This window comes from Hemitrygon akajei, chromosome 6 (assembly GCF_048418815.1).
Source record: "Hemitrygon akajei chromosome 6, sHemAka1.3, whole genome shotgun sequence".
Classification (NCBI taxonomy): Eukaryota; Metazoa; Chordata; class Chondrichthyes; order Myliobatiformes; family Dasyatidae; genus Hemitrygon; species Hemitrygon akajei.
In genome coordinates, this window is record NC_133129.1 from 164,679,818 (window position 1) to 164,692,315 (window position 12,498).

The 12,498-nt window shown below is 37.5% G+C and overlaps 1 protein-coding gene across 3 annotated transcripts in view; it reads left to right on the forward strand.

Annotated features, from left to right (window-relative positions):
* The window catches only part of mettl15 (methyltransferase 15, mitochondrial 12S rRNA N4-cytidine), an 86,601-nt gene extending 75,178 nt beyond the window's left edge, over positions 1-11,423 (forward strand). For all 3 annotated transcript variants that reach the window (XM_073049708.1, XM_073049709.1, XM_073049710.1), the window contains exon 5: positions 10,900-11,423. In XM_073049708.1, coding sequence (XP_072905809.1) covers positions 10,900-11,339 — 440 coding nt within the window. In that variant the 3' untranslated portion in view covers positions 11,340-11,423. The remainder of the gene's footprint in view (positions 1-10,899) is intronic.
* Positions 11,424-12,498: the final 1,075 nt, after the last annotated feature.

Below are 12,498 nucleotides of genomic sequence, written 5' to 3' on the forward strand. Positions count from 1 at the left end.
TGTACTCGTAAGTAGAAGAAATGCAAACCCCTGAACAGAATAAAGTGCTGTGAACACCTCTAATGACCTTGCAAAGGATGCTTTTTCCTCTAAAGGGAGTGTAAAGTAATTTGCCGGAGTTGTATCAAGCCAGAATTCAAAAGGTGAAGTTGTAATTTCATTGAAATTTCTAAAAGTTTGGGGGAACTGATCTCTTTATCAAGTGGTTGGGAACCTGAGGAATCTGCATTCTGAAAACTAAACTGCAAAACAGTGGGAGTTCAAAAATGGCAATGTATCCTCTAACAGATTTAGCTTTAGTTAAACAGAAATGGCAACTTTATTGAATTAGATCCAAGGCCAGCAATGATCTCAATAAATGATGAAATAGGCTGAAGTAGTTAAAACCACTATTAATACTTATTTTCCTCTACCTCCCATGAACCTTTCATTCACCAATTAACTTTAGTTACCTTATAGATAATTTATCTCCAAGAAGTAAATTATAAAAATTCATGATTAATATTTAGTTTTGTATTCAGCTTTTTGAAGTGCTGACTTCTGAGACGTGATTCAAAGTAATCATTTTCCAATATTGATTTGTTTTCAATTCTTGAACAAGAAGGAGCACTTTGAATAAAAACAGGGAATTCTGAGCAATCCCACTTGAGAGCAACAAACTCACATTCATTTGGATGGAAACTAAAATCTTCCTTGTCTGTCTGATGTACTGATTAAACGTAAAGCTATTAGTGGAACTAGCTTATTCATCAATGAAAAGAGGTTTTCAGGAGTAATGTGGGAATAGGTGGTGGGTATTCAAATTTAGTGACTTATGTTAGTTGAAACTTGAGTTGACATCAACATGCCATTCCTTCAGTTATTTGGCTCATTTGATTAAATCCTTGAAGACATTTTAGTGTTTGTGTAGTGAGTTTGTCAGTAGTCTTCTATTTTCCAAAAAAATAAATACTCCAGAGAATATGATCAACACCAAAATCCTTTATTAATTTCTGTTCTTTTCTATTTCAATCCACACGGGCAAATGCCGTCATCACCAGCTTTTGGATGTTACTAAGCCACAAAAGAGGGGAGGAAATTGAATCAATATTCACAGTTGAAGCTGAAGCATGCTGTGTCTATGACTATCTGTCAATCGATGCATTACTCCATCACAGTGAGTAATTCTTCCCAGTAGTAGAATGTTGGATTCCCAGTATTCCAATACCAGCCAGCAATCATTGTAATGCTTCAATGGACAAGATGTTATATTTTCTGGACTGTGTTAACTCAAAACATTCAGTCTCTAATTTTATACTGTGGTAATAGAGAGAGAAAAATGAAAATCACTCCTGTGACTGCTACCATTTTGGTGAACAATCCTGCTGTCATTTGCTGTGGAGCAGCTTGAGAACAGCTGTGGGAAAAATCCACAGTCATAGTCATGACCCTCGCAAATGAAGTAGAATAGATTGAAAGTAAATGAAATGCATAGATACAATCTGTATCTAAATGGTTTGTTATTCTATTAATCAAGTGATTTAGGGGTGGGAAACTGTAGTTGTATTAGGTCTATGGTGTAGAAATGTTCAGGAGAAAACCATACAACAATGATCTTAATTATTAAAATTGTTTGTAAGACTGCATCGAGTTCATTGAATTTCAATTCAGTTAACTTCAAAAACACCAGATGCCAAGTGGTGGTACTGAAGAATGCTAATATACAAAGATGGGAAGGGTGGGTGGAGGTGGGGTGGGGGGGGGGGGGGGTACACGGAAAGCAGGCGGTGGAAATCGACCAGAACTGTATGGGTAACCTACAGAACTTTAAATGTGTTATCTTTAAAGCTTTATTTTGTAGTTGATAGAAATTATTTTTTGAAATATTTAATGGATTCTACTGTAGACTTAGAACATGACTGCTGAAATTAAAAACTTAGAACATAGAACATGACTGTCAAAATGAATATCCCTGCTGCGTTCAGTACACCAAAGAGCTTTTTTGAATTACATTGAGACACTGATTATTTTTGAAATTTTGCAGTGTTTCGTAAACCTTATGCAAGAGATCTTATGCAACTTTCTGGACTGAATCAATGTTTTAAAGAGTACTGTTTTAGGTACTTGGGATATTTAAGTGGTTCAAACTTCAGAGCAAAGTACATTACAGATATAATTTTGTAACTTAACCTCTTCAATAGCCCCAGTCTAAAGCAAAAAAGGAACGTCAAGCTGCTTCTTTTCATTTTTTCATAGATTTTGGAGAATGCATGAAATCAGCTGCATTCTAAGATTTTACAGCAATGTTTAAATTATTTTTGTTACCCATATTATTACTACTTGTTCTCATTTTAAATTTGCCATCATTGTCCTTATAACAAAAAAGCGTTAATAGTGTTATTCATCTTTTGCAATCTAATTTCCAATTTCCCTGCCTCTCCTACCACTTGCTTTTCATTATCTTTGGTTTCCATCAGATATTTCCTCACTTTCCCTTATTTATCTTATCTCCATGCTGCTCCTCTGATACTAAAACACTGTATCAATTTTCCCCAGCATGTTGGCAGCCCCAGTTATGTTCTATCTCATAACAGTCTCTCCTATCCTCCCCTGTTACTAACTTTTCAGATATTTTCGGATGTACAATACTGACTGAGTAGAAATTTTATACAGCTATATATTGAGATATCAAATCTGTTGCCTTTGGATCCATCCTGCAGCAGCATTTCCAAACTACTGGTTTAATTTCAATGGATTTTGAAGGTTCGATTTACTGTCAGGGAGTGTATATATTATACAATTTGAAATCCTTACTCTTCACAGACATCCACAAAACAGGAAAAATAAACAATGAATGACTGGCAGAAAACATTAGAGCCCCAAAACCCCTCTCACACCTCCCATACCAAAGCAGCATTACCCTTTGCAACTTTGGTGTCATATTTGACTAAAAGAGGGGTTCCCAACCTGGGGTCCAATCATCTTAATGGTATTCATCCATGCATGGTATTCATATAATGGTCCAATCATCTTAATGGACTAATACTTAATGGTATTAGTCCATGGCATAAAAAAGATTGGGAACCCTTGGACTAAAAGATTAGCTGATAATTACATATCTCCATGACCATTAAGATAGCCGATTTTGTGTCTGTCATGCTGCTTTATTTGCTCTTGCCTCCTTCCTTCCATGGTCTACTTTTGTTTGAACTCTTATCCATGGCATTTCTACTTCTCAATTCCAATGCACTTCTGGCTAGCTGTTCTCTTTGTACCTTCACTAACCATGGTTAACCAAACCTCTACTTCCAATCTCTTAGTTTTCACAATGTCCTACTCATTTGAAATTTTTGATAACCTATATTGGCTCCTTGTTAAGCATCATGATTTTGAAATACTTATCCTTTTCAAGTCCTTCTATGTCCCTGTAATCACTTCCATGCCGACAACTGTCAGATGTTATATTAAAGCAGGTCATTATTGTATTAGTAGCAGTTGACTTTAGTAATGTTTTATTTCTACCATTTTTACAGGAATGAGTTGGATTTCTGTATTTTGAACTTTGCAAAGATGAATCTTTTCAACACTTTTGAACTATAAGATCAGTGTAGATCTAATCTTCAAGTGAGAAAAGTGCATAAGAATCAATAAAATTGTCTTTTTGGACTTAAGGTTTAATCTATTGAGCTATTATTTGCAGTCAATAATGCACAAATACGCTCACTATGGACCTCAAAGAATACTCCACAAATATCTTGTCCTTTTCTGACAGTGCAAGGGCATCCTACGGCAGAGTCATCCACATTAAGGAATTTGCATAAGCAGAAGATAAGAATGCTCCAGTCATGATTTTTTTTTAAACTTCACAGCCAGAATGAAGCTAGTGATAGTTGAAATACAGTACTGAACAAAAGTCTTACACATGTTTAAAAAAATTCTGAGAAGTGAAGATGCTTTCAAAAATAATAAAAAGTTTCTAAATATCAAAAAGTAATATAAAGAGCAGTAAGTAAAACAACTAAATCAAATCAATATTTGGTGGGACCACCCTTTGCCTTTAAAATTGCATAAATTCTGTAGGGCTTATCGTCAAGCAGTTTCATAACAAACACACACACAATGCTGGAAGAACTCAGCAGGCCAGGCATAATCTATGGAAAAGAGGACAGTTGACCTTTTGGGCCAAAACCCTTCATCAGAAGTCCTAATGAAGGGTCTCGGCCTGAAACATCGACCATACACTTTTCCATAGATACTGCCTGGCCTGCTGAGTTCCTCCAGCATTGTGTGTGGTGTGTTGCCTGGATTTCCAGCATCTGCAGATTTTCTCATGTTTGAGTTTTATAAGAAAATGGGCTGGTAGGCTGTTCCAAACATCCTGGAGAATTTGCTGCAGTTCTTCAAACTTTGGCTACCTCATTTGCTTCAATTTCTCCAGGTAATCCCAGACAACCTCAATGATGTTGAGATCAGGGCTCTCTGAAAGCCATACTGTCTTTTGCAGAACTCCTTGTTCGTCTTTTCACTGGAGATTGTTCTTTCTGACCTTAGCTGTGAGTTTGGGCTCATCGTTCTGCTGCAAAATAAAGTTGGGACCAATCTGACACTATACTGATGGTATTGTGTGATGGATAAGAATCTGCTTGTACTTCTCAGCATTGAGGATTTCATTAATTCTGACCAGATCACCAACTCAATTTGCGGAAGTGCAGCCCCAATTTTTCAGGGAATGTGCTTCACTGTTGGCTGCAGCCACTCATCCATGTAGCGATCTCCAGCTCTTCTACAGCCAAACTGCTTCTTGTTTGAGCCAAAGGTTTTAAATTTTGACTCTAAATCCAGAGCACTTGCTACCATTGTTACGCAACCTAGCCCTTGTGTTTTTTGCATGGGTGAGTCTCTTGGCTTTGTTTCAACTGTGGAGGAATGGCTTTTTGGCAGCATCACTTCCATGAAGACCACTTCTGATAAGACCTTTCTAGACTGTAGGGGGGTGTACTTGGGTTCAAGTAGGTTATGTGAATTCAGACATGATAGCAGTGCTGGACTTTCAATTTAGAAGGGATATCAGTTTGATGTATCTCTTGTCTGTTGAACTCAGCTTCTGTGGTTGACCACTGCATTTCTGGTTCTCAACCTCGCCTGCTTCTTTGTGCGAGAACTTGGACAACACATTTTGGAACAGATGCTGCCCGACTTGCTGAGTTCATCCAGCTTTTTTGTACATCTTGATTTGACCACAGCATCTGCAGTGTACTTTGTGTTTACATTTTGGATCTTCTATCTGTCAAGAAATTTCTGCTAGGGAGAGACCTTGCTGATGCAGGATGACTGCCTTGTGTTTTGTTGCCCTTCACCCAGTTTGATTCCTTCTACATCTGCTTCTGTTTCAGTTTATCGGTTTAGTTCACTTAACTCATTATGTCATTGATCATTAGCATCCTGTTTGTTATCTTTGTTTAATCATGGACTGGGCTATATACAGTACCTATAAAAAGTATTCATCCTGCTTGGAAGTTTTCATGTTTTATTGTTTGCAACATTGAATGGCAGTGAATTTAATTTGGCTTGCTTGACACTGATCAACAGAAAAAGACTCTTTCATATCAAAGTGAAAACAGAACTCTACAAAGTGATCTAAATTAATTAAAAATATAAAATACAAAATAATTGATTGCATTAGTATTCACCCCCTTCAAGTACTTAAATGTTACTTTGGCAGCAATTTCAGCCTTGAGTCTGTGTGGATAGGTCTCTATCAGCTTTGCATATCTGGACACTGCAATCTTTCTCCATTCTTTATGAAACTGCTCAAGCTCTGTCAGCTTGCATGGGGATTGTGAGTGAACAGCCCTTTCAAATCTTGCCACAAATTCTCAATTAGATTGAGGTCTAGACTCTGACTTGGCCACTCCAGTACATTAACTTTGTTGTTTTTAAGCCATTCCTATGTAGCTTTGGCTTTATACTTGGGGTCATTGTCTTGCTGGAAAACAATCTTCTCGCAAGTCATAGTTCTCTTGTAGACTGCATCAGGTTTTCCTCCAGGATTTCCCTGTATTTTCCTGCATTCATTTTACTCTCTACCTTCACAAACTTTTCAGGGCCTGCTGCAGTGAAGCATCTTCACAGCATGATGCAGCTGCCACCGTGCTTCACGGTAGGAATGATGTGTTTTTGATGATGTGCGGTATTTGGCTTACACCAAATATAGCGTTTAGTCTGATGACCAAAAAGGTCATCAGACTAGAGAACCTTCTTCCAGCTGACTTCAGAGTCTCTCACATGCCTTCTGGCAAAGCCTAGCCGAAATTTCATGTGAGTTTTTTTCAACAGTGGCTTTCTCTTTGCCATTTTCCCAAAAAGCTGCGACTGACTTTTGACTCATAAATCAACGTATTGAGTATAGGAGCTGGGATGTTATGGTGAGATTGTATAAAACATTGGTGAGGCCAAATGTCTAGTATTGTGTGCAGTTCTGGTCATCTAACTATAGGAAGGATATCAGTAAGATTGAAAGAGTGCAGAGAAGATTTACTAGGATGTTGCCGGGTCTTCAGGAGTTGAGTTAAGGGAGAGATTGAACACATTAGGACTTTATTCCTTGGAGCGTAGAAGAATGAGAAATATTTGATAGAGGTTTACAAAATTATGAGGGGTATAGACAGAGTAAATGCGAGTAGGTTCTTTCCACTTAGATTAGGAGAGATAAATATGAGAGGACATGGCTTTAGGGTGAAAGGGGAAAGGTTTAGGGGGAACATTAGGGGGAACTTCTTCACTCAGAGAGTGGTGGGAGTGTGGAACAAGCTGTCATGTGGTAAATGCGGGCTTACTCATAAATTTTAAGAATAAATTGGATAGATACATGGGTGGGAGAGGTCTGGAAGATTATGGACTGGGTGCAGGTCAATGGGACTAGCAGAATAGCACAGACTAGAAGGGCCGAATGGCCTGTTTTCAGTGCTGTAGTGTTTTATGGTGAAACACCCGGACAACAGTTATTGTATGCACAATCTCTTACATCTCAGCCACTGAAGTTTGTAACTCCTCCAGAGTCTCTTGGTGGCCTCCCTCACTAGTCTTCTTGCACAGTTACTCAGATTTTGAGGACAGCCTTCTTTCTCCATTTTCTCTCCATTTCTTGATGTACTCTTGGAAATTTTCTTGTATCCATCTCCTGACTTGTGCTTTTCAATAAACCTTTTTGCAGAGTTGCTTGAAGTGTTCTTTTGTCTTCTTGGTGTTGTTTTTGGCAGAATACTGACTCTCCAGCAGTTGGGTCTTCCAGATACAGATGTATTTTTACTACCATCAATGGAAACACCTTGACTGCACACAATAATCTCCATTTAACTAATTCTGTGACTTCTAAAACCAATTGGCAGCACCAGTGATGATTTAGTGTGTCCTATTAAAGGGGGTGAATACTTAAGCTATCAATTATTTTGTGTTTTATGTTTGTAATTATTTTAAATCACTTTCTAGAGATCTGTTATCACTTTGACACAACAAGTCTTTTTCTGTTGATCAGTGTCAAAAAAGCCAAATTATATCAACTGTGATTTAATGTAAAACAATAAAACTTGAAGACTTCCAAGGTGGGGTGAATATATTTTATAGGCACTGTACATACCAAGTAATGCAGTTTTTATTTGAAAAGTGGTCTATTACTAACATGTTACAGTCTTTAGCAAAATTAAAAAATCTCTAATATTGGAAAATGAATGGTTAGAAATCTAAAATTTGCTCTTTTCTATGACAAGTAATGCAGAAGGCAAAAATTAAATATCTAAAGCAAAATTTATATAAGAATCTAGGGTCGCTTAGTCCTTTGCCCAGTATTGTATTATAATAATCTTTACAAATATTATCTAATCCTTTGCTGTCCTGCGGGTAGTGTTCCCACATAGCTGAATCATTCCGATTTGATTCTGACCTGGTGTGCTGAATGTGTGGAGCTTGCTCGTTATCCCTTTGATCTCTTGGGTTACTCCTGGGCATTCAGTTTCATCCCACATATCAAAGGCATGTAGGGTGCCAGGTTACTTGGCTACTGTAAATCATTCCCTGTGTTGCTGCCTGATGGGGAAAATTAGGGGAGTAGCAGTGGGTATGTGAAGGAAAAGAGGTTATTGGGAAATAACTGAGTGAAGGAGCTGACACATTGGCTGAAATGCCTCTTACATTGGAAGTAAATACATAAAGTGAAGGGGCAGGTTATTTAACCTATAGTTCTTCAGTTTTTTTTTCAGGGCTTATTCCATATTAAATAAATAAAATACAGTTTTCTTCTCATGCCTCCATCAGTCATTAGGGTTCTCTAAACACCGAACATCATGCAATGAAAGGTTCAACTTGCAGGGGAACCTCAAGGATAAAGTTTGTTACTTTTCATATCAACAGTGTTTTCACTGGTGTAAGTTAGGGCTAAGTTTTAATCATCCTTTTGGAGTTTACAGGTGCTAATTCAAGAGCAGTCAGCAAATTAAGGGATTACTACCTGTAATTCACTTACGCCCTTTAGGATTTTTCATTGCATAGAAGTGGCCAGAAAAATATGTCAGGATGCAAGAACCGAAGTTAACTGTTTTATTATTCAATGAATATTGAATTACTAGGTGAATCTCATCAGCGGTAAGTCATTACTGATTGATTTATTCTCAAGATCGTAGTCCGATATAGTTCTGAGGACCTGAGGTCACCGCCATGCTTGATCTTGGAGAGTGATGGTAAATGTGCTCCAATATGCTCAGTAGTTATATTTGGATTGCATGAAAATATCATTTTCCTGTGAGTATAGTTCAAGTACCTCTGAATCTCCCATGTGTTCATTTTCCTTGACCTAATCCCACACTGTATTCATTGGCAGTTTTGACTGCTCTGCCATTGAAGAAATGTTATAGTCTGCAAAACACTATAGAACTTAAGATATGAGGCTGAGGCTGAGGCTGTGGACCTGCTCCAGCTGTTCCAGGCTTCATGTCTAAGGAATCACTTTCATTCTACGAGGGGTGATTGATAAGTTTGTGGCCTAAGGTAGAAGGAGTCAATTTTAGAAAAACTAGCACACTTATTTTTCACCCTCCCCTAGTGTTGCCACCATGTCCTTGTGGACCTCCTTGGGTGATAAGCCCTTGAGACCGAGGTAGCTGATGACTGCACGAAGGCCGATGTTGTCCATTTTCTCAGACAGTGCTTACTTGCAATTTTCAATTATCTGAAACAGAAATACCACGGAATTTTAACTTCAAACTTACTGCATAATCACTCAGAGTTGAACTGCACATGCAGGTAACGATAACTGTAAAACTCATCTCCTTCTACCTTAGGCCACAAACTTATCAATCACCCCTGCTGTGGACCACTTTCTGGGAAGTCCAAGACACCGACTTCTACGAAGAAGGGATCCGTATGCTCCACAACCGCTGGACTAAGTGTGTAAATGTAGGAGGGGACTACGTTGAAAAATAATGTGCTAGGTTTTCTAAAATGTAACTCCTTCTACCTTAGGCCACGAACTTATCAATCACCACTTGTAAGTGCTGTTGCTTGCTTTTATTGTTTGCACAATTTGTGTCTCTTTCCCCCCTTCCCCTCTCCTGTTTCTTGTTTTGTGGCTGCTTGTAAGGAGACGAATCTCAAGGTTGTTTAATTTGTACATTGATAATAAATGTACTTTGAATTTTGTGTAAACAACAAAGAAAGTAGAAGGAAAATACAAATGGTGCACATATTCAGCAGGTTAGCCAATGTTGTTTGTGGGTTATTTACACAATTCTCCATTGTTTCATTATGTTTTGGTATTAAAATGAACAAAATTCACACAACTAAGTATCACTACTTTGGCAGTATGGTTGATAAGAATTTCCTTATTTTTAACCACAGATAAAGAACTTCTGAAATGACCTGACGTGTTTCACTTTATTCAGTTCATGAGTTCCTAAGGATGTACTGCAATCACAATGTACAGTCATACAAAAGAATGAATGATTTTGGCAAAGTAATTTTCTAGCAAGTATCTTATGCATCCAATATTGTGTTTCATCAGATCAGTTCATGCCAGTAATTATAATGAGCTTGTTATATGTCATGCTGCTGTGAACTATCACATGAAGAAAGATTGCCCTTAAGAATCCACAGTTTGCATTCTCCCTTCTTTGTTGCCATGAAAATAATGGCTTGGCAGAGCAGCCACAATACTATTATGTTTGAAACTAATATGAAGTTTACATAGTTTTAATTGGTAACTGATTTGTTTTGATTTCATTGAGAATTCTATAACATCGATGAGCCTGATCACTGTGTTACCAAATGACAGATCTGAGTGCAGCTGCTTGAGGAACGGAAGCCACCTTATATACTCTGTAGTCAGTTTTTAAATTCATTTGGTCTTTGGAAATCAAAATATTGTGCATCTCACTATCATTTTTGTGCAGCTTCTTAAACATAAAATTGCTTAACAACTAAATGACCCAGAGTAATGAAATTAGATGTGCGATGCATTCTGTGGCAAGTTATATCTGTGCAAGTTATTAAATTTAAATCTGGGCAATAAAGATAACATTTTCAGTGTTACATATTTTGTTCCCCAATATATATTTCTTTAATTTCAATAGAAAGTTTTATTTTGAAAGGTTTATTTTTACTATAATGTAAGAATGGAAAATGCTGGAAATACTCAGCTGGTCAGAGAGTGAAAGATTGTCAACCTAAATTATTAACAGTCAGTCTGTCTCTCTCTCTCTCTGTTTGTCTCTGTCTTTCTCTCTCTCTCTCTCTCTCCAAAGATGCTGCCTGACCTGCTGACATTCCTAGCACATTCTCTTTTTATCTAGATTTGCAACACCTGAGGGGTTTGCTTTTGATTCACCATTCTTGTATGAAAAAATTGATTTATTTTTATTATTGGCTTTACAGGAGCATTTCCAGCAGCAGCAATGTACGCACGTAAAGACCTGCTTCAGAGATCTACACATGTGGCAACCAAAACATTCCAGGCTTTACGAATCTTTGTGAATGATGAATTGAATGAATTGTTTAAAGGACTTAAGACAGCTCACAGATTCTTAAAACCCCAAGGCTGCTTGGTTGCATTGACATTTCATTCGCTCGAAGATCGGATTGTGAAACGTTTCCTGCAAGATATAGATTTTTCTGAGAAGCCCAATCTAAGTGCAAGGCAAAAAATTAGGCAAGGGCTTCAAAAGGAGCCAGAGGAAGGTGAAACATGTCACACAAAGCAAAGCGATTTGAACTGGTCAAGCATTCAAAAGAAAGTATTGACTCCTGACTTCCAGGAAATTCAGCAAAACCCACGTGGACGTTCTGCAAAACTTAGAGCTGCCATAAAATTATAAAAATTTAGCTCAATTCAAGATGAAATTTCATATGCTCTGTTTGTAAATTTAATGAAAATGTTAATAAACAAAAATATTACCTCATGGTTGCTGATGTGAAGATCAAAATTTAAGATTAAAAATTTAGATGTGCTTTTCAAAAATGAATAGGTATTTAAAGGTCTTGACAGTCTTGCAACTCTAAGAAGTAAATCTGGGAGTGTGACCTATTAAATTCAAGGTCTATTTCCTAGGGTTCAGAAATTCACAATGTGGATACTAGTTTGATCTGATTGGTCATCTGGTGAGAGAGTGGGATGAGTGTGGAAGGAAATGGAAAGGGCTGTAAATTGCTTTAAGAAGAAACTAGTAGAGGGGTATTGCCGTTTGTAACGTCAGGATGCAAGGAACTGGGAAAGAGGATAAAAGAGCAGGACTTCATAAGTAATGTTCTCTGGATCACTACCAGTGTCATTTGATACTGAACACAGAAATAAAAAGATGAGTATGGCTGAAGAGATGGCATTGAATTGAAGCCTTTAGATTTCCTAGGAATTGGTGAAATATGACTTTCTTAAGTCAGATGGATTGTACATCAGCAGAAATTAAACTAATTTCTTCAGGGAATCAAGAAGGACTAGAGGACTAAGGATGAGAGAGGAGAAATTTAATAAGAAAATGAGGGTTAAGTTTTTCATCCAGAGGATCCTCTGCATATGGAATGAGCTGCCAGAGAAAGTGATTGAGGCAAGTGTGTCAAGGACATTTAAATGACACTTGGACAGTTATGAGGATAGGAATGGTACAGAGAGATACAGACCCAGCTTAGGTGGGAATCTTGGTCAGCATGAATCAGTTGGGCCAAAGGGCCTCTTTCCTTTCTGTATGACTATTAGATCAGTGAAAGAAATTTTAATGGGTGAGTGCCCGTTATGAGTATTGAGACTGTAGTAAGTACTGCTGGTGAAGTCTGAGCACAAAGCTGTATGGAAATACAATGCATTACTGATAATATAAAATTAGAGGGCATGACTGACCATTAAATATTCCAAGATACAAAGTGCTTAGAAAGGATAAGGAATAAAAGAAAACAAAAATGGCTCAAGGATAGAATCTGTTTGTCCTCCAGAGCATAAGAAGTAAAGTGTATCTTGTAGAGGTACCTAAAAACAAGAGAGAT